This window comes from Motacilla alba, chromosome 10 (assembly GCF_015832195.1).
Source record: "Motacilla alba alba isolate MOTALB_02 chromosome 10, Motacilla_alba_V1.0_pri, whole genome shotgun sequence".
NCBI lineage: Eukaryota > Metazoa > Chordata > Aves > Passeriformes > Motacillidae > Motacilla > Motacilla alba.
Window position 1 is genome coordinate 8,054,441 of NC_052025.1, and position 25,255 is coordinate 8,079,695.

The window sequence follows — 25,255 nt, forward strand, 5'->3', positions numbered from 1 at the left end:
AAATTTTTACTCCCAGCTGCACCCTGCATTTATTTGCCCAGAAATGGAAAATAAACTCTATTACTGCTTATTCCTATAAGGCACAATGAGGACTGTTTACTATTTGTTGGTGATGGATTTTGATGACTTGATTGGAATATCCCAACACTGACTGAAGAGGTTTGGGTTAGTGAAAAAGTTTCTGCTGATGTTTGACTAGTACAGAGCTGGCATCAGTTAAATCCATACCCATGCATCCATATGAAGTACTGTTTTTAATATTCTATCACTAGTGCTACAGAAATATTTTTATATTACATACCTTTGTTTAAATACGACTTTGAAGCATAGCTGCAAATTTTCATCTTCAGCAGGGCCTTACTTTCACACCTGATTAAGAATTTTTACTCGAATTCTATTCCAAGCACTATCATTACTTAGTGATCTGTCTTTGTTTTCAGTATTAAAACAGTAATACTCCAACTTATCTTCCAAGCAGAACCCCTCAGGGGTATTGTAAGAATTAATCAGTGGTGGTAATGGGCTTTGGAAATATAAAGTGCTGTAAATGATACTATTATTGTCAAGGCCAATCAGACACTAAAAATGGCATGCACAGCTTTTACTCTGCCACACTGTGACATCATTCAGTATCATAGAAACCCTTATGTCTGTCTTCTATTCCAGATTTTAACTTTGCAGATAATTCTGGTAATTAAAACGCACATTGTTCTGTGATTAGCAAAACTAATAAAGCGCAGTTTCCTTTTGTCTTATGGCTTCCCTGACATCCAACCAACCCCAATGACCTACTGAATCTTCTCCCATAGCTGGGGTTTTCATAAATTACCCCTTTATGTGAACTGCTGGTATCTGTTATGGGAAGAGCTCATACTGAGGACAGTTAGTATCTCATCTCTCTCTAACCACATATTTTCACGGAACATGACAGACATACTATTTGGCAATCTGTGAAATTTCTCTGACTGACCACGAAATTCAAAAGCTATTGGCAAGGACAGACAAAATATAGGAAGATAGAGAGGGACCAAATATGCATTGCTGCCTTAAGAAACTAGGCTATTTAATTCTCCTGAAATGTAGCTCTAAGTTACTCCTTAACATTGCACAAGTCCTGAATTGCATTTAGCTGTGCACCCAACAGAAATAATTGACAGGGGATTTCTATAGTGGCATAGGGACATCTGTCACTGGTGAGGTATTTTTGTGACCCTCATCACCGTACCTGTGCTTTTAATAGAAATCTTATTCCTGCTTTGATTCTCTGGCTGCTGCATATAAAAAGTCATTGTGTACTTCAGCACAAACATCATATTGCTATTCGTCTGAGACAACACAAATTTCCCTCTGATATACAATCAGCTGATAAAGAAATATTTATTCAGCTGGTCAGGATTCCCTGATATCCTCAGTTGTCCCCAGCATCCTTTTCTCCTTTAATCTTAGGTTAGTGAAACGTGGCGAGACCTGGCCCAACCAATGTGTTAACTTGTGCTCATCTTTGTGTCAAAACTTCAGCACAGAGTCAGCTCTGCTACCTTTGTAATATTCCTGTGCAGGACCACAAAAATAGCATGGATTTGTGTTTAAAAACTGAAGAGTGGATGAGCAAATATTTCCTCCTAGCCTGCCCTGTGGCAGCGTGACTGCAGGAAGATTTAGTGCTAAAGTTACAGAGCTGTCTCTGAATGATCCTGGTTACCTGCCCTCAGAAACAGAAACGGCCCTCTGGAATGACATGCACGTTCTGCTTTAGTCCCTGCTAACATCTGTCCAGAATGTCTGCGTGGAATTCCTACTTCTGTTTACTCCAGGAAAATCTGCCCAGGGAATTAAAGGCTAGACAACATATGCTAGTTTCAGTGTTACTCTTCTAGCCACCCTGCTTTATGTGCTCACTAAAAGCATTCACAGAAGTGTGATAGAGGAAGATGAGAAATGAATTGTTCTCTAGCAGACAGAGAATTGAAGGTACTGATCCTTCTGAAAACTAGAGAATTTGCAGTCTATTCAGAGATGCAAGACAGAAGAGACAGTTTTAATAATTTACCAGCAATCTGGTGACACTACATTACTTTTGCATTTCCAGAATGCTGCACAGACATGAAATAATCCTCATAGAATTCCAGTTTAATCTAATGGTTAGAGTAATAAAACTGGAATAAGAAAGTATCTTTACAACAGTACCCGAATGTAAATTTAATATTAGATGCACTGGCATGATCTTATTGTACATCTCCTCTAAGAGATCTGCACCCAGTGTTAAAATGACAACTAAGTGCTAACTGCGCTACCCTCAGTAAGTTCAGGAAGCCACTTATTGCTATTACTACCCTCATGTTTATTATTATTTTTGCCATTATTGCAAGCCAGGACCAGACCTACACCATTGCTATGGCCACTTTGTTAGGTGCTCACAGACAGTTCCATGGTCCCTCAGGATATGTCTCCCAGAATTTCATTAGCCCCATTGTTGGCAAACTTTTTCTGAAGTCTGATTTAAGCCTCTCTAAATGTAATTTGTGGCTATTACTTGTTCTACTATACCATTACTTGTTCTATTATTCTTGTTCTACTATAACAGTAAGCATGGAAAATAGATTATTCCTTTCCTCTTTTCAGGAGAAAGGATGTGTTTAAAGACATCCTTACCTCCACTACTTGTCTCTTCTCTAGTCTGGACAGTCCCAATTCTTTAGCAGTGTTGTCACAGGCCATGCTTTCTGATAAAGTAGAATGAGACTAATTATGCTTTTTCTTGCATTATTTTACTCTGTCATAACAAAAAGAGAGTTTTATAATTAATCTGGATTGACAGCAGTTTGAAAAAAAGACTCAGACCATGCATGCTGTACTCGGAAACTGAAAAATATCATCACTGAACAAACAATTTATTATTGGAATTGCTTCTTAGAGGTGTTCCGCTCTCTTGATTTGGGCTAAGGCTCTGAGATACAGTTATTTTAATTAGCAGAATGTCTCTCAGGCTGATTGTTGAAGAACTTTTGGAATGGATGAATCTAGTAAACTAATGTGTAGGTTTTATTACTCAATTGGTTTTATGCAGTACAGTTCTCTGTTATATACTCTTGCCTAGGAGGCAATCCTTGAGCTATTTCAACAATTCTGGCAAAACTGTGTTTAGATAGCACTGGAAACTGGAGCACCATTTAAGCAGTTAACCAATCATGTTATTTTCAGGTGCAGTGAAGATAATATTTTTTAAAAGTCAGTTCAACTGATGAAGAATGTACAAAATAGCAGTTGAAAGGGACTTTGGTGAAGTCCTCTTGACCACTGACAGTAAATATTGCTTAAAAAGAATCCACTAATCATTTTTTTCCAGAATAAATAGTGTGCGAGTGCCATGCTTTAAAGTAACTCTAAAGAAAGAACATCTACAGCTGGATGACTGAAATCAGTTTGAGCAAATGTTTTCATGCACTGAAGGTAGCAATATAAATCCAATGAAGATATTTATTGGAGCTCTTATGCTGTCTTAGTGACAGCCAAAATAGGAAAAATAAATAATGTAAAATAATCATTCAGTTATTTGAAAGAGGTCTATATTACATAATTGTATCTGAGGTAATTATGAATGGTCAGAGGAAATGTGGTCCCTGCAAAGTCAGCAGGGCAATTTCGAGACGTGTGCTAGCATAGACAACACTGTCAGAAAAAAAGGGTTTCTGTATGTCAGTAACCAACTGTTGAAAATAGTCAAGAAAAGAATGAAAGTAGAGTTTTATTATTGTGTATCAATAAAAAGATTTCTACAAAGCTGAAAACTGTACAGCCAAAATGTATCTTCCTGTAATTAAAAAAAAAAAAAAAAAAAAAAAAAAAAAAAAAGAAAATGCAGTCCCTTTTCCTGTATCAGATGCCACACTCAACCAGAAAGAGAAGGTGACAGCTGCAGGACTCTTCTTTTGCTCTGGAATAGAAAGAAACTCTCCTATCACTGATGTTTCATTGAAAAAGCCCCCAAAACTTCTCTGTTATCTCATTTCTAATAATGCCAGGAGAAAGGATCAAAGCCCTTAGCACCTATATTACATTCATTAAATGAACATCTGCTGGCCTATTTACTTCTCTACCTTGCGCACCAAGAAGCTCTATTTTAGTTATGCTTTATGAGGTCCCCTGTTCAAATCTATGCCAGTGTCCCATGGCCATTTAGCAGTGGGTCAGACAGCATTTTGTCAGAAACATTCTCTCACTGTTACCATGCAACCATATCTGGGTTACATGTGGTTCTAAGAACAGGAACACTGCCCTCCCTCCATGTGCTATGACAGAGCAAATGCACAGTGGGGAGCGAATGTTTTTTCCAAGTCCTTATTTTGGAACAGATGGGAAGACGTGAAAACGTGTTTTGGTATGATAAGTATGCATAGGATTGTAAGATTTTTGAGGCATCTTATTTCTGCATTTTATATTTTAAAAGTTATTATGATGGTTAATATTAGATTTTCAACAGGATTTAAATATCAATTACCACTAATAGAGCCTAATTTAAATAACACTTCCTCAGTCAATTAAATAGTAATATTGATTTACTTTAGATTTAATCTTCTGGTAAAACATTTATAGTTTATTGAATACAATTTAGAAATTCTCATATACTTTCAGCTGAAATCCAAAGCATTAAATAAGTCAGGGAGATTATTTCAGCAAACACATCTGCTGTTAAAATTTTGGAAAATGTATTCAGTGCAAAGCAGTTGCTCAGGAGGTTCATGCTACAGTAAGGTTTGGGAGGGAGGTATAAAATATTCCTAGGGCAGCAGATGATAATAAAACTTAGTACTGGGGAAAAAAAAAGAATATTTTCAAGTTTCCAGGGATTTTATTGCAGCATGGCTCATATCTTTGAGAAACTCCATTCAACAAACTTTCTATGAAATTTTCTGAATTGCTCACCCAATTTTTGACATTACGCAATTCCTACAATTAAAATGCAGAAAGTAATCATCTCCTACTTTTGGACACTCAAAGCCATTCAGTGAGGTATAACACTTCAACTGTTACCACAGTAACACAATTAACTCAAAAAGAAAATGCTTTCTGGATAGAAGAAGCTTGTAAAAAGTTTCTAGGTGTCTCTTTTCTCAGAAGTACCTATTCATTTCTAATACAAGTGTTTGAAACTGTGAAAGGAATGGCATACATTGTTTAATTCAGCTGGCATTCTCCAGTTCCTTTTCCAGACAAATAGAAGCAGCATCTTGGACCAAAACTCTTTCACACTCTACTGAAACAATAACCTCCTCATCAATAAGGTGGCAGATTTTGGCCAAAAACCAGGGAAGTCCTAGATTGTAAGAAGTTAACCTGTCAAGTTTTGATATTGCCTCCTCTCAAAGCAGGACTCTATTTCAAATGCCTGAACCTTCACAGAAACTGTTTGCACAATTTATGCAGACAGGAATAGTGACAACCTCTTCCCTCTTCATAGGAGGAAAGAAATATGAGAATAAACTAAACAATGCCATCATATGGTACTCTCCCCATTTGACTCTCAGACAACACTCTAAAAGCATAGACATTACAAGCACACCAACCCTGAGCCTTGAGCACAGCAGTTACTACCAAATACCCCAGTTACCCCTCAGAGAATCATAGTGTCAAATAAAAACACATTTACCTTGCATGGTCAGTATCTGGCACATAGGAAAGCATTTCTAATGACAATACTTGTATGTAAGGTTGAAGTATGAAAACTGTTACTTAAGTTCCCTTAAAGACTAGAATAATTAGACACCACCAACAGATCCCAAAAAAAGACTTAATTATAAGCTGCATGATCAATACAAGATAAAGACACAATAAATTTTGATGCTCTCTCAATTCAGAACTTGCTAATTTCATAATACTATAAATATGCATAGTACAGACAAAAGGCATTTTCAAATTAAGCCAGTATTTCACTTGGTAGAGTTATATTATCTAAATGTACATTAAAAAGGCAATATCAACAGCATTTTCTCTACTTACAAATAGAATTTTTCATCCCATACTGGATTCAAATTTCCAAAAATAGTTTTTGTTCTTCGCTTGTTTTTGCCAACTTGCACAGTAACATATGGGTCACTTGAGCCAGTTTTGTCCTTAGCCTGTAAGCCCTGAGCACAAAGAACTGCAACAAAGGAGAGAAATGCACTTTAGCCCTCATAGCCCCAAGGCCTCAAAGTGAGGGATCGTGAAGGAAAGGTTTCTGGATTATTTTCCCAATGTCTATAACTCTGGAGACTGACAAGGTTTATCTAACTACCCTTCTGGACTGTATCGTATTTAAAAATATAGTTTAATAGAGTAATAAAGAGTCACTACTGAGCACCAAACAAATACTTTTTGCACATAATTAAAATAATTTTCTCAAGCTTTGGTTTAGTGAAAATGGCAAGGAATATAATGTTGCATAACTTATCTTGAGTCTGATAGTTCCCTAAAATTCTATGCCCCCCCAGTAAATAAATAAATTCAAAATTTCTCCAAAGATTCAAACTAACATTTTCAAAGTAAAACCTCCAATAATATTAAAAATAAGCCCTGTGGCTTATGGAACTAAACATGAGGGACATTGCTGCCATTTGTTCTCTTAAGAGATGAACCATGACTTTTAGAATACTTCCTGTGCTATCACACAGGAGGGTGACAGTTCAGATCAATTATCAACTGTTTATGCATTTGCTATCCTTTCTGACAGTTAGTGTGGGTGTATAGTTAATAGATATGAACTTAGTTGCAAATATAAATACATACAATTTGATTTTCCATCATAATTCATGAAAGTGGAAATCTCTCCACAAAGGAGAAAGCAGAACTGTCAAAGAGCAGCCTACCAAAGCCAGAGAACCGCAGCTAAAACACTTACTCTGGCTCTTACCATTCAGCAGCAGTTGGCTTTGTTATTTTGCACATATTGTTTATATCATCTCAGTAGTAACATTGAGTTAACATTCTCTAATGTCAATCATTTTGGATAATGAAACTCCCTTGGCGTGCTCAGAAAAATGATTACCTAAAAATGGCACCTTGCTCAGCAGATCAGCTCTCGGTGTGGGTTCAGTCATATGTGCTGACTTCAGTGAAAGAAACAAAATTCTGATATTCTTTAACACATCCAATCTCTGAAAACACTCTTAGGAATAAAATAGCATATTTTGTCTTCCCCATTCACTCTAAATCCACAGGGAAACTTTTAGAGGCAAGGAGGTATCCCTCTCCTATTTATGCAGTAGAATGAAGGGACAGCCTAGCTAAAGTCTTCAAGGATTAAATTGTATGTACATAGTGCCCTGAACACAAGATAGCCTTCAATATCCTTCAGAGGTAGAAAAAAAACAAAAACCAACATATGAATTAAATATGTCCCTAGTGCTTGGTGACAGTCCCAAAATTCCATAATTATTCTTTTGAGTTTCATGTACCACCTCTCAACCTTCAGAACAGCTTCCATTTATGCTGAAGTTTTTGTTCAAAAACTGAAATGTCAGAGGACCTTGAAATCTTCAGGAGCAACCAGGCTAATGCAATTGGAAGCCATCTGGAATATGTTTGGAGTGAGCAGAATTATGCAACATCAGCATCTCTAAAATGGAACACACCCTTAGTAAAGCAGAGTGAATGGGTAATAAGTTTCAAAACCAATGGGATCTGGAATTGCAAGCTCAAATGTTTTTTTAATCACTCAAAGCCTTTTTTTTTTTTTTTTGTGAACTAAAACTCTTGCAGTTGGTGGCAAAAATATCATCCTTAGAACAGAAGATATTGGCAGGAGGTAGAGGAGATACATTATTTTTACTTGTCTTCCTTCCTAGAAGCAATAGAATATAAAGTGGTTTTGGCAACTTAAAACTCAACTCTTGCAGTTGGCATCCTATAAATTCCACTGTTTTTATATGCACCAAGTATGCAATTGAACACACAGTCCAGCTCTACTTATAAAAAAAATCTTGCTCCTGAATCAGGGGAATAGGAAAGAAAGAGCTCTTAGAGCAGAAGAAAATTACCTGTGATAGTTATTTTTGCTGACCATTTGGATGTTCCATCCAAAACACTTTGTTTTGCTGCTTTTGTATATTGTACAAAATCTTCTTTAGAAATATTAAACATTTCCTGGATCACTTCAAACACCTCTGGTCTATTTTTCTCTCTAATCTTCATTCTTTCCTTCATAGCGCTAATAATATTCTGTGTTTTGTCTTCTGCACCATGTTTGGAACTTTTCTCAGCTGCTCCTGAAATGAGAGAAAAGGTCACCATTGTTATTGAAAATTAACTTTGTTCTTTTTCCCCTCTAAGGTCTACAGTCAACTCTTGGTACAGCAGTACCTGAAGGAGATCTTCATTTCACCTGAGTAATACCTCATATATATGTATATATATTGTTTGTGATATCTAAAATTATTAGTTGATTTAGTTTAACATGAGGGGTTAATAGTCAGCTTCCATCAGTGTTATGTGTTTTATGCATAAAATTATTTATTAAACCAATTCTATTCGGTGTCATCTCAACATGTGTACTGAGCAGAAAGCACAAATCTGTGATCTCAAAACTCAAGCATTAGACAAGTTTAATAACTGTGGTATTAAACTCAGAGACTTTTTGGAAAAGGGAGCCTACCCAAGAAAATAATATATCACAGGTATGGAACAGAGAGGTTTCCCTCTCCAATAAAATGGTCATTACTGATAAGTTCAGTAATTATATGAGGATGGTAGAAGAGATCAAGGGATATTCTCCATCTTTTGAAGGAGTTTTTGTAGAGGCACTCAGCTTGCAATGGCTAAAGAAATTAGAGCTGGAAAGGGTCATCTTTCAGCATAAGATTTCAGTGAAGTCTTACAAACCAACTACTGCATGCTTTGTTTACTTCAATTTTCAATGTGTCAGAAGGTTTCTTAGCACATTGGAGGGCAACTGATACCTACATCTATAGAGACATGTAGAGTGGGAAGGCATAATGTTATGATATTGGAAAAGTGTGGGTTGAAATACCAGATACCAGTGATCTCAGACTGCCAAAAGGCTGAATTATATGGCTACGAAATCTTGAAAATCTCTTGGTCAGAGTACCTAATCTTTTTGAATATGGAAGACCAAAATTCTAGTGATTAAAGATTATCCAGACTGAAAAATTAGGAATTAGTAGAAATAGAATTATGTGCTACCATAAAACAAAACACCAGTTAAAAAAATTCTCTAGTGATTTTATTATAAAAGGGATGATTGCTGAGCTGTCTGAAAACATGACAGGTCATTCTTAGAAGATGCAGGAGGGAACTTTTTTTCATTTTCTCTTATTTTCTGCCCTTCCTTAAAAAGCAGAAATGCAACAACATAACTGAATGATAAACCCTGGGCACAATCTGAATGGCAATAACATATTCCTGTTAGAAACCTTGTTGACTTTTGAGACAGCACCGATAAAACTGAAATATGTGTTAAAATACAACTTCCTTTAAGTAAATATCTTTCTCTTTATACTCATTTATTGCAACTAGTTTTGCGTCCCTTATTGCTAACAACCTCTACTGCTGTCTATCAACAACTCTTTTCATGCAGTATTGATCAAACTAATTAAGACAATAATGTAACTTACATTGCACAGGAAGTTAACAAGCTCCTCTCACCCTAGGGACTGATACAAACAGGACATGATTGAAATCAATTCTAATTTAATATTGTACCTAGTACTAGAAAGGATATCTTATTGAAGATGAGAGAGGTAATGAAAGTGCTACTGTTTTTTTCTAAATCTAATTTAGAACAAGTTTATATATTGACCCTAAAAATCTTGAGATGTGAATTCATTTCTACAGCCTACATTAGCAATCATTATATTTAAAATAAAATAAAACACAGAAGTTTGAAGGCGAATACATCCTACTGATTATGAGATGGGTAAAAGAATGACTGTGATAAAAATAACTACATTTCACTTTATAACACTGTTAGCATCAGCTTTCTCAGAAATAGACACTTAACCAATTGGTCAATTGATTTTTTCAATGGAAAACAAGGAACTGAAATTTTCAAAGTAGTATACTGTGAACGCTGAACAATTAATCTGTTGCAAAAAATATGACAGGATGCTCAGAAACATTTGCATACTAATGAGAAGAGTAGGATCCCTTAGGCTTGTTAAATATTTTATCTGCAATTTGCCTTCTAGAGGTTTTGTTCTTTTAAGACTCAGTTGTTTGGGCTGGAGATACGGGCCAGGGGACAGCAGCCCAGTTTCAAGAACAGTGCAGAATCACAATTAAGCACAGTTAGGAAGTTTGATTTAGACATTCATCACTGATTTATTGTCCATGGGGTCAGCTGCTCTGTGAAATTTTAATTAATTCCTGAGCAGTGCAAACCTTGAGCATCCATATCTCATGACAGCTCCTCACACAGAGAACACAGTGAAAAGAAGGAAGAACTGAATGAAATAATTGTGTAGTTTTCCTACATGTAGAAGCTCTGGAACATATCACAGAGAACAGTGTTGAATAATTCCAGAGTATGGAAGCCCATTCCATTCCAAAATCAGAAAACTTGCAGGTCTTGATTTTCTATTGCTTAGAATCTTGTATAATAATTGTGTTATAATTTAAGAATCGTTTCAATACACCAGATATATTTTCACAGAAGAATGCGTGGTGACTGGAACCAAGCTGAGCAAGGAAAAAGCAAAGAGAAGGTTGTTTTGCTTCAGTTCTAGTGCCAAATGGATTACTGACTAATTTTTTTTCCCCTTGCACATAGAGGATTTAGTATTTTGAAGGGACAAGATCCTACTTACTGTTTCATATTTTTGACTAATATATAGCACATCAATATGACTAGAGTAAGTAGCAAGAATATTTAAAAAATATTTCCTTTGACATTTTTTGTGTTTTGAGTTAAGTGAAACAAAGAGGGTTTATGTCAAGTAGTAAATTGCTCCAGCTATTGCCATAGGCAATGGAAAGTAAATAATTCACTGATGTTAGCAAGCATTATTTTGTAAAAGCCCAGCAACATTTGACAGATTTCAAGGACAAAAGCAAAACTAACAGTAGGTTTTCCGTAAAGCTTCTGGCTGGCTTCTCTACTGAGGAGCATCAACACACATTCACTGATTTTGGGTGATCTGGTCCCTCATTTCAAGATATTACTGAGCATACAGACAAAATCAAGAGGTGTGAAATAATACAAGAATTCAGCTATCATTAAATACTCACTCTGCAAACAGTCAGCATTTAGGAGGTCTTGGCACTTCTCATGGCATTTGACACCACATTCAGTGCATCTCATGCCTTGTCTGGCTATGCCCCAAAGGAGGCCTTCACATTCATAACAGTACGTGGGAGTTGTAGCTGTCCAGATTTCAAAGTTATGAGGTGTAGTTGATGATATTGGATAAATCAAAGCCTGCAGGGTCTTTTTGAAGACATGGATTTTCTGTTGGGTAGGAAAAAAGTATTTCAGGTATATTGTGTAATACAAGTGAATTGTTTCTAAACTATATGCCATCTACACTTAAAATGTTACAAAATATAAGAATATACACAGAAGTATAAAATAATTTGTAAAATACTGATTTACTTCTTTTGCTTTATACTATGAAAAGAACTCTGCTTGACTGTTTTGTCTGATTACACAAACAGAAGAGTTACGCTGGAATAAAGTTATTCAATTAAGTCTTATATATATTTTTATATTTTGAGGCAGAAATTAAAAAAAAAAGCAGCATTACATTCATTGGCACATATTAAGTAGCTACCTAACATTAATTCTGAATATTTAAATACTTCCTATAGGGACTTAGACATACTGCACAAAATGCCTTTTGATTATATACAACACTATCCTCTAATACCAGGTGTCTATATAACCTCATCAAATAAAAGCAAGCCAATTGTAGAGCTCCATTTTATCTGCATTCCTATAATAGCATACGTACTACTTCATTTTTAAGCATCAAGTTACTTTTTACTATAGACAGGAATGATCCATACTCTCAAAAATCCAAACCCATTTCTTGGACTGTTTTGGCTTAAAACCCACGACTAGCTCTACTACAAGAACAGTTATTGGCTATTTACTGATTAGTACTGTAACAACTTCAGTCTCAGCTCCTTAGTGCTTAATAAGATGAAAGCAAAGCAATCCCTGTAGTTTTGCACACAAGACATTGGCATATATGGGCACAATGAGCTGGTTTGTTTATCTGAGCTTTTTTTCAGGCACTCTGATCTTCTAGGTCCAGGCAATTTATTGGGAATAAGAAGAGCTCAGCAGCCTGTATGCAGCACTTGGCACCAAGCTTAGGTTGTTTGTGCCTTTTTTAGGGGGTGGGTGTTCACTAAATGTACACATGACTGCCATGAATGTATTAGAAGTTCTAGATTCATTCCCTTAAAAGGAATAATTGTTTCTTTTAGAAAGAAGAAACTCTATTATAAAACATATCACCATATTATTATTTTAGAATAAAAGAATAATCCCATCACCAGAATATCATGGTATTTCTCATTTTAGAAAGAAGAAACCATATTATAAAACATATCACAGTGGGGTATTTCTGAAAGTCTGCCTGTCCTACCTTGTCCTCCTCTGGTGTGGATATTATGCAAGGTAGCTCTAATGCTGGCTATAAAGCTGCAGCAAGGGAATAAGATTTTGGAACTTGTGTGGTTTGTGTATTTTTTTTTTAACATCACTGCCGCAGCTCTGACGATACAGGAAGTAAGGCAAACTTGGTTAAACATTTGTTAACACTCCCTAACCTTTCATATTCAGCTGTGGTAATTGTATGCCAAATGGAAGATATTAACCTGTCAAAAATATGCTGACATATTCTTGGTTTTATGTACCTGCATCTCTACTCAAACTTGTGAGATATTCTGCTAATAATAGATTGTCTGATAAAAGTCAAATTTTCTTTTTGTGTGCATATCTGCATAATGTTGCACAAAGTCATCAATCAAAGGACTTTTGCTATCACAGAAAAACCAGAACCATATTTTACCTATGACTAGCCATGGGGTAGCCATTGATTCATAGGATCAAGCACTAAAAATAATAAAGCCAAGTATCAGGTAGCTTAGGTTGCAACAGCACTTACTGAAGCTAGTAGTTACTGCTGAAAACAATATCCATCCTGTGGAGCCTGGCCAAAGATATATATATATATGGTGAGATTTCATGGACATCTGATCTGAGCACAACTGAGAACACTGAAGAACTAAACTAAGAAAAAAATATGATACAGCAGAAAAGACTAAAAAAATACTGAATTGCCCTCCAGGGTGCTTCTCAGCCTACCCTAATAACTTCCCTGAAAGCAAGAAAAGGTGTGCACCAGTTTGATTTGGCAGAACCTAAGAACTATGATAGTAATGGCCACCTAATTCTGTAGAACTCATTTTTACTCCACTTTTGCCTTCCATGTTACAGGGACCAGTAAGGAAACTTTAAACAACCTAAAGCGAATTTACACAGCTTGCTGAGGAATTGTGTTTCTCAGAAACCACTGACTACACTCTCCTACTCCTGAGCTCATGAAGCCTCAGTAAAAATCCTGCCCTTTCACCCTGTTCAGCTTCAATATTTTTTCACATTATAAATACTTTTAGAATTTTGCCAGTAACTTTACATTTTTCTGAAATGTCAGTAAGTAATGAAATTTACCCTCAACAGGCCTTAATATAAACATTGGAGGGTAAATGAAGTTTTCAGCTGAAAGACACAATTTGTAGACTGGTATTGCTTCTGAGCATGTTCTTTCCCATGTTGTTAATAAAGCAAATTGCAAAGAAGAAACTTATTTCTCTTACTGTCTAGAGGCTTTCATTCCTATTACTCTTCTCTGTTTAAATGTTTTGGCTATGTGAATTACAGAGCATAACAACATGGCACTAATAACTTCCAATACAACTATATAAATAATAACTGGTTTGGCAACCTTTAGCACTAATAACAGATAGGAGAATTCTTTAGTTATCTGCTTATCCTCTAAAGGGAAATTTACTTCTGTCATATTCTACCTGAAATACTTGACAACGTCATTGATGTATAATTTTCAAAAGTGTGCAGCTCTGTCTTTGTTCAACAAAGCAATTAAATGGGTGCTCAACTGAAAGCATATGTCTAAGTATTACACTGTTTAAAATATCTTTGGATCTCTGCTTGAGAACACACAAACTCAGTGTGCCATAAATGTGTTGTACCAAAAGGATAGCAGTGACAGGTGGCAAAGCTCAAAGCCTTAACCTCAGGGTGTAATTTTTTTGAGTAGGTGGCACTTGAGTTTTAATAAAGGCATTAGTTCAAAGAATTTTCATACTGAATTTAATCAGCCAAATAACACCACCCGAGTCATTAATATTCCCTCCAGAAAAAAACTTGGGGGAGGATTAAAAACTAGAAAAGCCCTAATCAGAGGAATAATTTGCCCAAAGGGGAAGTTTTTTTCCTTCAATTTCATTGGTGACTCCATTTCTTCATCTGCATTTCACATCTTAATTTTTTGGAGAGTATCTGGAGAATTCTTTTATGCCTGAAAATGTCTGTCCTTTTTGTTTTCAAATCTTGCTCTACCCAGTGTAATGATGCCCTAGGTTATTAAGTTTGGCTGGCTACTTTGGGAAGTAGAAAAGTAATGCCTTTCCCTTATTTTAAATATCTTGTAAGAGGCTTTAGTAGCTGTACCCTTAGATTTGTCTGTTAAAGAGCACTCCCTGGCCCTTGGTATGTGTAGTGAGGGCTGGCACAGGATTGGCTTCTTTTATTCACCTCTACTCTCAATTAGCTTTTTACATTTTCTAATCAAATGAACTTTCATGTGTCTAAGTTACATTTGCTGTATTCCTTTGGACTTCAATTTTTATTTCAAGATTGGTTAAGAAAGAACTATTTCTGGTACACAGTTTTCCAAATGGCATGGTTCAAATGGAGGCAAAAGAATATAGAGGTATAAAAATACATTCAGATGAATTTTCCTTTTTCCTTTCTCCTGAATCAGAATTCAGTAGTTTCTCTGGTTGAGCATTGGAGGCTTGTTTGCACTGAGCTGTTCACTGGGATTTGCTGCCTTTTTTTCCCCCTCTGAACAGGACCATTTATGTAAAAATCCATAAGTGCAGTCCAAATTATTCTTTCTTGTCCTGCATTTGTTGGCAATTAATGTTATCTCCAAAACTATCTCTTGCAACTTTAGCCCTTCAAAGTCAGAGCCTGGTAGTTTTTACGCAAGAGGAGGCATGTAAATAAATAGAGGAATCTGCTTTTTTTTTGTCATAAAAGGTGGTAATACTTATATATATAATGTTGTTTGTTTAATAAACACCATTTAGTAAAGTACATGGAGTATTTTAGGGTCTTCTACTGAATTCAGGTATTTTGGTACAAACTACAACAAAGCTGAAAAAAGTCTTGATTTTTATAGCCTTTGGATGCCGTAAGTTTTCTTCTATAATTTTCCCTCAGCCTTGAACTCCTCAAGATCCCATAGTTCTCCATTCTATCAACCTTTGTTGCTACATTGAGATAGCAGAATAAAATACCTACTGCCCCTACTGGAAGAAAATTGCAAACACCATCTGGCTTTCTAGCTCAGCAATCCATCCCTGAGCACCACCAAATCATAACTTCATGATTACCACATAAGCACAGAAAGTTCACAATAAACGAGGTAAGAATGATGGATGTCAATATTTGTGCTACGTGTTCCAGTTCCCAGAACACCTGTCAGTATTTTCTGTTCTCCCATTCTTTTCCTATGCACCTTAACAACAATGTAAGAAAGATTCAACTCTTCATTTTTCTTCAGAATAGGATGTATTTTAGAAGGCTGTGTATGCACTAGCAATTTGAGGAACACAAAATGGACCTGTATTCCTTCAAATTATTGCTTTTGCTTAGTTCATATATAAATCTTGCATCACACATTAAGTATTCCTGAAGAAAATGGCACCTGTTCTGTTTTTGTTCCAAAAAAAAAGTGAAATCACTAATGGAAAACTACAGCTCATGCATTTTACCAGCTATGGCAGTATATCTTTTCAAAAGACTCTTGTGGATATTTCTTGTATGAAATATTTCTTCTAGAATCACATTTGTTATTAGCAAATGAGTTACATTAAAAAAAAATTAAAGATTGTCCCAAGGACTGGGAAAAATTATCATAAAAACCCATCTTGCAGAGCCCTGTTATTCTATTTGTACTCACAGTGTGATGAAGATAGAAAGATGATGAAAGACTGCAGGTAAATACGGTACAGTTGGACAATTTAAAAGAAAAGGCTTCCCCAAATAACTGTTATGTAAACCAAAAGTTTTCTTGGTTAGTCCCCTCTGACCATCATGGATATGAGTCAGCAGAAGCAAACCTGGTCTTGCTACTGTGGATCAGGCAGCAAATTCTGCTCGAGTTCCCTGGAAGTTTCTACACAATAATTGGAATACATTCTATTTCATCTAGTTTGGAGTGTGTAAGGCTGAAATAACTTTTAGAGATATTTGAACAAAAATTTCTCTGTTACCTAAACATCCTAAACCTGTCATTGAAAACACTTACCATTTCTTCAGTGTTTATGGAGGTCCGGTTGAGCATAGCCATAGAAATACCAGATTTTCTAGCTGCAAGGGTCTGTTAAGGCAAATGCAAGAGAGTTACCAGTTATACAAGTAACAGCAGCTCTTGAATCTAACGGAAGGCAAATAGTACTTGATTATGCTACTGGATGTAAACAAAACTGTAGAAGATACAAAACCTTTTAGTTAATGTTTGCAGCTCACAATTTTTAGGGTTTCAGAACAATGGAAGTATACTTCCCGTCATCATTACTGCTTCCTTCAGCAGTGCCCAGCTGAACTGCCATTTCTAATACAAAACCTGTAAGTCAGAGGTTTGTGACTCAGTTTTTTTAAACCACAGGCTGTCACTGTTTTTCTGCTTTGCCAACCAAATTAATGTGGTACAAGGATAGGCATCCTGCCCTAATTTGGAAGCTGACTGTGCCTGCAGCAACATGGGAGATCATTTTGCAGTAGTCTTATGGTTCAAGTTGTCAGTCTGGATAATTTTTCATAATTCACTGAGCATTTTTAAATGGTGTGTATGTATATAAAGTTCTACTTAAATAAAAAGACCTCAAGAAATTTTAAAGTATTATTTTCCTTAGAGAAAATATTAATTCAATACTATGGATAGCTATACAGAGAAACACTTGGGTTATTTGAGACAGGAAAAGAGACCAGAACTCTGTGTCAATCTGTCCTCATTTGGCCACATGGTATTATTGGTATATGGACAACTTCTGGTTTGGAGGAAAATGCACTTGGTTGTAGAGATGAGCTCTTTTGAGCTAGTACAGTACACACAAAGGGACTGAAAAGAAAATAATTTTAATATATAATAAACAAGGAAATTTTATATTTCTTATTGCAACGACCCACAAATCTAAATGGGTCCTTGAGAACTGACTGGCAAGTAAAATGATCAGAAAGGACCCTGGTGGAATGAGTTCTGTGTGTTTTACAAATAATATTTCAAATCTGAATATCACTTCTGCTATCAATAATCCTTTTGGCCTGACAGAAACAGATAAGATTTATTCCACTGTGCAAAATATCAACCATAATGCTGTTATATTATTGGATGGCACCTGGAGTGTTGTTTTTATTCCTCCTTTCTCTTCTTCTAAATCATTCCAAGTGTGTTTGTACACTTGTGCCTTATCTCTGTTCTTCTGTCATCCACTATCTGCTTTGTCATGCTTTGCTGCCCTCACAGGCTAGCAGTGTGTGGATCAATTATACCACCCACTAACCATAAGTCTGTTGTTGCCTTTGTTGTGAGGATACAGATTTTCACCTAACTGTGAAGTGGGGCTCTGTAGTCCATAATTACAGAATTATTACAGCAAAAGTTTAAATGATACTTTGTAGGTGACATTCTTATTTTTGTGAAATGCATACTGGGCCAGAAACAATTTAGGCTTATATCAGCAAAGGAACTACATCATTAGTCTCTGGATGAAGAGACAATTCAAATTTTATTTCCAATTATATAATTTTAAACACTGGTCTATTTAAAATGGATTTCTATTTATTTATTTATGAGATTGTTCAATTTTAATTTTAAATGTTCACTTTCCCTAATTCAATTTTCAATACATTTCTCTTGATAATAATTAAACTTGCAGACTGACACAGAATTATTAATCTTGTGAAACCAATTATAGGGTAAGAAATCATCCATGGCTTAGTAGTATTCGATTCCTCTCCTACTACAAAGAACCTTCCCTTTTTTTTCTTCCTTCAAACTCAGCAATTTACCAACTCTATGCCATTAATTTGCTGTCAGATTCTCCATTCTGTTATAATTAAGTAAATAATTCTGTTTACTTCTCTGTGACCATCCTTTTATTCTATTTCTGTGAATGTGGGAAGTTCCATGGGTTTGTGCCAGTGAGATTCACAGCCACAGGAAAGATTAAACAGTGCTTAGGCTTTGTTTTTTCACATTTTTTGTGTCAAACATAATGCTTCAAGACCCACATATCACAGTTAAAAATGGCAAGTGAAAATGCTTTTGGATCATTACGAGGAAAAGAAACAATTTTCATAATCAGCAGAGTTCTGGGTTTTAAAACAAAGTGCTGTAAAAGCATCAACTTTTTGATCCTTCTTGAAGCACAGGTTTTTGCTCAAAGTCTTGACAAGTAGCCATGTAGATTTACTTGCCTGCACTATGCCTGTTTTATAGTTTTCATGTCCCTTACACATAGGAAGGGATTTGACCCTTCTAGGTCACAGTTGCACAATCCTGGCCATTCCAAGCAATAGAGCAATGTGAATGACTTGTCAGGACAGGAACACAAAGGGCATAAGAACATTAACCTCAAATATAGAGCAATGATTGCTGCTGTGTTCTGTCCTCCAGCAATACCAAAGAACATGAGCCAGCAGAGCTGCAGTTTCGTGCTATCCCTGTAAGTCAATAAACAGATACTATTTCCTGTGAGAAAAAAAAAAAAAGGGGGAAGCAATTTTGATGCTGTCATGTGTCCTTCAAGCCCAGTTCTCCCAAGGGGTGCCCTTGGAATCATGGAGCTTTACTATTTTCTTCTTAATCAGAAACATGTCTAAAATCATAGTGCAGTGCCCTATATAGAAAAGCAAAACTTAATAGGAAACAGGTAATTAGGTTGTTCTCAATAAAGTGTTTGTCATGTTGGAAGAAAGTGATATCTAAAGGGATTTGTGATAAACAAGTAAATTTAAAAGTTGTATGGATTAAATTTACAGGGATTTTAGTGAAAAAAACCCCACAATAATTATTTCCATTTATGTATCACTGTCAGAACAAACTACATCTACAAGAGAAAGACCATAAAATGCTTCTGCTCTAAAATACTGAAGTTGGTGATAACTCAACAGCATGAAGCATTGAACACATAGCAGTATCACTTCTTAAGTGTGGAATGAAACAAGGAGGAGTGAGCATTTTGGACAGAGAAAGGGGAAAAAGCTGCCTGATTTATCTATGGGAAACAAGGTGACAGGTTATGAACATAACAAGAAAACTTCTTCCCCTATTGCCTCTCTGTTTTCAAGCAGCAGCAAGAAAGAAAGGCAAGTGCAGCTCATCAGCTGGAACTTCCAGCAAGTCCAAAATGTCTGAGCATTAAAAGAACAGGAGAGCAACAGAATCCTGCAGTGTTTCACACCTCTCCCTTAACAGGACACAGAACTTGTCAGCAGTTTGTACTAGAGTACCCTCTCAAACTAATGTCCAGATACTACCTCATGTCTTTCCTTAGGTAAAAATTTGACTTGCAGAGCATAAGGACTCTAAGTGTTGTTGAATTATGAACATACAAAAAAATTATCAAAATCAAAAAGCCTAGCAAAACCCCCAAACAATAAGAGACTATAAAGCAGACCATTGTCTATTTAATTTTTAAATTGTTTTTAAACTCTCTAATATAGGATTTAAAGATTTAAAATAAATTAGTCTCCTTTATGCTCAAGGCCTTCTAGACTACCTAATAACTTGTATCTACACTGCCTAATTTATTACCTCCAAATTTGCCTTAGCAGCTTAAATAAATAAATTAATATAATTAGAAGTCATTCTAGCAAAAACATTGAAAAATGGTAACTGTAAGTAAAAGCTAATTGGATTCAAGCTACAATTACATGTTAAATGATCAATTGTTTTGAGGGAAAAAAAAAGATAAGTCCTCTATCACGATGAAATAGGCAAGCTGTGTCTTGCACAGCTGAAATAGCACAGAGGAACAAATAGTCAGGTTCATACAACTGTTCATGACCGCTGGCTGTGCCATGCAGTACTCATTCCTCTGGTTTTACAGAGGGTTTCAATTTCTTAATCATATTTCCTTTTTCCCTTAAAAAAAAAAAATCTACACACTGCTATCAGCAGGAAAAAAGAGTTGAAGACAAGCCATTTTTCATCACTTTAGAAATGTTGATATTATTTTTAATGTGATATAAAAATTACCCACTAGAGGTGAATGCAACAAAAATTTCACTGTTTACAGCATTTAAAACCTGCACAATTTCAGAACTATTTCTTTTTGAGCAACTACAGGTATATCACTCTAGGGATATCAACTTTATTATTTTGGAAGACAGATTTGTACCATTTCTTGGGCTGCTGAGGTGGAGGGGGAAGGAAAGAAAACAAAATAACTTGAGAGGAAGTAGAGTAGTGAGGGAAATTACTTAGTCCTGTCCCACAATTTTTCTGTTAGAAAGGTTGATGTCTAATATTGAAATACTCAACAGAACCGCAGTATTGAGCCCAGAAAGAAGATTTAGAAGAAAAGACAATTCTTCAGCTCCACTACACAATCATTACTGGACACAACTGTCATCATCTGCTTTTTTTTCATATCCGTAGCACAGACACAAAAGCACAATCTGTCCAGCCTCAAAGATAATTATATTGTTATGATTCCCATTTAGTAGACTTAAAAAGCCCTGACAAATATACAAATACTTACTACATTATGATTTATCTATTTAATGCATGAATATTTTTATTAGGAATATAACTGAATTTGCCTATCTATGATTAAAGGAGTTAAGAAAATTGACTGCTGATAGCAGAATTAATGTAAAATAGTCCAGGTATTTAGCTGACCACATACAAAACCAGAGAATATGACATCTGCAATTTAAATTAATATCTTCTTTCTATGAATCTTTAAATTACCATATTTGAATTTCAGCCTCTATAAAAGTTTTTATTGTGGAGACAGAAAAAAAATTCAGTGCATTATCATTTTAGCTGAAACAGGCAATTGTTTCCTCTGGTGTGTTCACTTCGACAGACTGCTTTACAACAGCAGCAAAGATTCACAAATTATTTTTATGTTCTTATAATCAAATAATAAAACTAGGGAGCAATACAGTCTTGATTGATCAAAAGAAGAAATTGGCCTGATTACAGTGATTACACAGTATAAAATCACCTTTACATTTAACAAACACAAGAATTTTCTAGAATAACATTCAAAATGATGACTGGCATTAACAGAAGCAAAGGCAGTAAAACAGAGCTACCTTTGGCTACGGCTGAGCAGATCACCACATCTATTTGGCCACTGTGAGATAAAAACATCTAACCTCCACTGTAATTGATATTTCTCTCCCTGGTTGTTCTCACCTTAACTCAAGCTCTAAAGAATCCAAAAAGAGAGTATCTTTTTTTAAAAAGCAGAAGTTATAGCAATGCCATGAGCAAGTGCACTGGACTCTTTTTCCTGGCTCCACAATAAACAGATCCATTCATGCCCTGTGTATTGTTACTGCACTTGAACCATCACTTCTCCTTGGTCTGTCTCTCTCTCCTGTACCAGATACACTCTACCAGAAGTCTAATAATGACCCACAACTGCAGCAAACAGAACTGTCCCTGCAGGTAGATTTTGACTGTCTTATCCTCTCTAATGACTGAATCTAAAACACGCAGAGACTTCTGCATTAGCATAAAAAAACTTTCCAGCAGTTCAGGAGGAGGAGAGCGTCCAAATGAGGGCAGTGAAGGTGGTGAAGGGTCTGGAGGTGAAGCCATGTGAGGAGCAGCTCAGGGCACTGGGTCTGTTCAGCCTGGAGGAGACTGAGGGGAGATCTCACTGCAGGTACAGCTTCCTCGTGAGGGGAAGAGGAGGGGCAGGCACTGATCTCTGATCCCTGGTGACAGTGACAGGATGCAAGGGAAGGCCCTGAAATTGTGTCAAGGGGGTTGGTTTAGGCTGGGCATCAGGGAAAGGTTCTTCCTCCAGGGGGTGGTTGGGTACCAGAACAGCTCCCCAGGGCAGCGGTCACTGCCTCAGCCTCACAGACCTCCGGGAGCATTTGGACTCCCAGGCACAGGGTGCAACTCTTGGGAATGGTCCAACGCAGGGCCAGGAGCTGGACCTGATGATCCTTGTGGGTCTCTTTCACCTCAACATATTCTATGCTTCTGTGTTGAAAATCAGATTTTTCAAAATGTGATTTCATGAAAACAAATGGGAGTTAGAAATACCATCTTAAGAAAACATACAGAATTTTGATAAGCATTGTATGGAGATACAATGCTGAAAGCATGAAAACGATGGAGTGAAACTGGAAGTGCAGAGGGACTAGGAAAATAAAGAAAAATAAAACTGATAGACAGAAGAGAATTTAAAGGTAGGGAACACTTTAAACTTCTCTTTCTCTAGGTGTCTAAGACTTTCCAATACCACAGGGGAAGCTTCATGGTTGAGACCTAAATTTTGTGCTTGTATCAGCAGAAAAGATATTTGGAATATACAGACTACTTTTTAACATAAACTTCTTCCAGCAATTTTGGTATACATGATGCAGAGGAGAACACATGCACTTAAGGCATCACTTCCCTTCTAATTAAATTCTTGATCATAAAATAGTTTTTTAACTTTCCAATAGAAGGTCATAATAAAACATGACATTAATGGAATCTGTAACAGTTACTATGATAATTTCAGAACATTTACAAATATAGAAGTACTTACCATAGCCTTAAAAATCCAGACAAGATAGGAAAGAAATTATAGAGAGTATTAATTTGTCAGATTCATTGCACAACAAAGAAAATAAAGTATATTTATTTTAGTCAGCATCAAAAGAGTCTAGCACTCATTTCTAACAATATTATTTCTGTTTTTCTGAAACCGTCATAAGTAAGCATAGGAAAGGATCATTTACATTTATTTTGATGTCTTAATGTATTCTGAGCTATACCTTTCTGTAAGCACTTCCAACAATTAAGAACAAAGCAGAGTGCCATTTAACATGCATTGAAGAATCACAGCAAGACAATAGACTATACTTGTTTAATACAACTAGTAGTGGAGTGGCTGCTGTCAAAAAGATGGTTTAAATGAATGCAGGCTCTACTATGTTGTGCAGTGTAACTTTTCATCAGTTTCAGAAGAAATTCTACTCTAAAATGGTTGCTGTGCTTTTTCTTTTTGACTGCTCAAACAGTGTGGTGGATCACCAGAGAGTAACTGAACACAGAAACTGAGAAAACATTGAGCAATAACAGACAAAGGCTGATCTTTTAACTACAATGACAGTAATAATTTACTTAGCCTAACAGCCAATCACTTCTTTATAGTGAGAAACTGTTTTGGGAGCTCACCATCATCAGAGACCAAATATGTATTTTTTTGAATTATGAATTCTATACTACAGGAAAAGAAAAACAGAAACGTGAATAGCACTTGAAATTCTTCGGGGCAGAGAGACTCTTCTTAATCTTTTTTAGACTGGAAGTCAGAATAAATCTCAAAGGAACTGCCATTCTTTTCCACTGAAATTTCTTTTCTTAAATTATTCTTGTTTCCAATGACTGTTAAAAACCCTGATTACCTCAAATGTACCTACAGTATGCATAAATCTTTAAAATACTAATAGTGAAAAGGGCTGCTTTTTAAAAGGAACTTCCTCTCTCTTTCAGTATCAAAATATATCAAGTGAAACAGTATCCCAAACAATAACATCTTTGTGAAAATGGGTAGCTTTTTATTGCATGAAATGCACATTACTTGATTACACTAGTAATACCTAAATATCCAATGAGATATTCAGACTTATCCAGTACATTATAACAACTGCCTCATTGACTTTCGCTGCCCTCACTCCATTCTCTCAAGACTCCATTTTTCCATAAAACAATTATTGTAAACTGTCATTCAGATGCACAATAGTAATTAAAAGAAAGACCTGCACAACTGGCAAATGAATCAACAGTTTCAGAAGTTACTCACCACATCTCGAACAATGGGAAAAGATTTCTTTCTTCGTAGGTCTGGCATGCTGTCAATTCCGTACAGTCCACGACTGAAAAATAAAAAGGCAAAGAAGAAAATGAAAAATATGGAGCTTACAAGACTGCATCCTTAAAAACTGTCTACAGTATTTCTATTTAGAGTTAAAAATCAAAATTAGCAGCTATCAGCCAAAGGCATTTGCTCCAATTGAAAAACAAGTGCGAGTGTTCTTGGGGCTTTTTCTTCAGGCATTTGCCAAAATCAGAGTAGCTAAAAGGTTGCTTAATACTTCCTAAAACTTTTTACCATTGATTTAGAAATCATAAGAAAATCTTTGCACCATAAGTTCTTGTATATTTGGTAGTTGAGATGCAGCCTAATATTGAACATCACTGATGTCAATGAATACTGTTGTATTAAATTTGATACAAAGTTTAAAATATCTAGCTAAACTCATAATCACATCTCAAATAACTCCATGCGACTGTGGAAAACAGAACTTGTCACATTTTAAAGTAATTCCATGGTGACCATCATTATTTTCTCTTGCCTGGTTTGAATTTGAAATTGAACCCCAGTTAGATCTCACATATAACTTGGAAACAACAACAAAGAGCAACTTGGAGTCACTTCAAAGAATAAAATGTTGACACACCAACAGAATTTGAAAGAATACATATTGATATGGATAACAAATTTGCCTCACTCTCTCTGACTCTTCCAAACAATTAACACAGGTATCTTCCTGAACTTTTTCCACAGAGGGTTTTGGAAGATCGCTGTATACCTTGTCAGTTATAATTCAGAGATACTTGGAAATTCTCAGAGAAGCTGGGATATCAGATTTTTCAAGACCAAACATTTTCCTTTGCATTGTCCTTTGTTTGGCACTGCCTCAAATACCCTTTTCAGTTCTTATATTTCTCTCTATCTCTGTGTATACAGAATCTACATT

At 35.9% G+C, this 25,255-nt stretch overlaps 1 protein-coding gene across 10 annotated transcripts in view; it reads right to left on the reverse strand.

Moving 5' to 3' along the window:
- UNC13C (unc-13 homolog C) overlaps positions 1 to 25,255 on the reverse strand; it is a 158,911-nt gene that overhangs the window by 78,704 nt on the left and 54,952 nt on the right. For 8 of the 10 annotated variants that reach the window (XM_038147216.1, XM_038147211.1, XM_038147212.1 and 5 more), the window contains 6 exons: positions 24,298 to 24,370; positions 23,038 to 23,043; positions 16,560 to 16,631; positions 11,221 to 11,440; positions 8,016 to 8,243; positions 5,998 to 6,139 (listed from right to left, as the gene is read on the reverse strand). In XM_038147216.1, the coding sequence (XP_038003144.1) occupies positions 5,998 to 6,139; positions 8,016 to 8,243; positions 11,221 to 11,440; positions 16,560 to 16,631; positions 23,038 to 23,043; positions 24,298 to 24,370 (741 nt within the window). The remainder of the gene's footprint in view (positions 1 to 5,997; positions 6,140 to 8,015; positions 8,244 to 11,220; positions 11,441 to 16,559; positions 16,632 to 23,037; positions 23,044 to 24,297; positions 24,371 to 25,255) is intronic. The other 2 variants (XM_038147213.1, XM_038147215.1) reach the window with 1 other exon arrangement.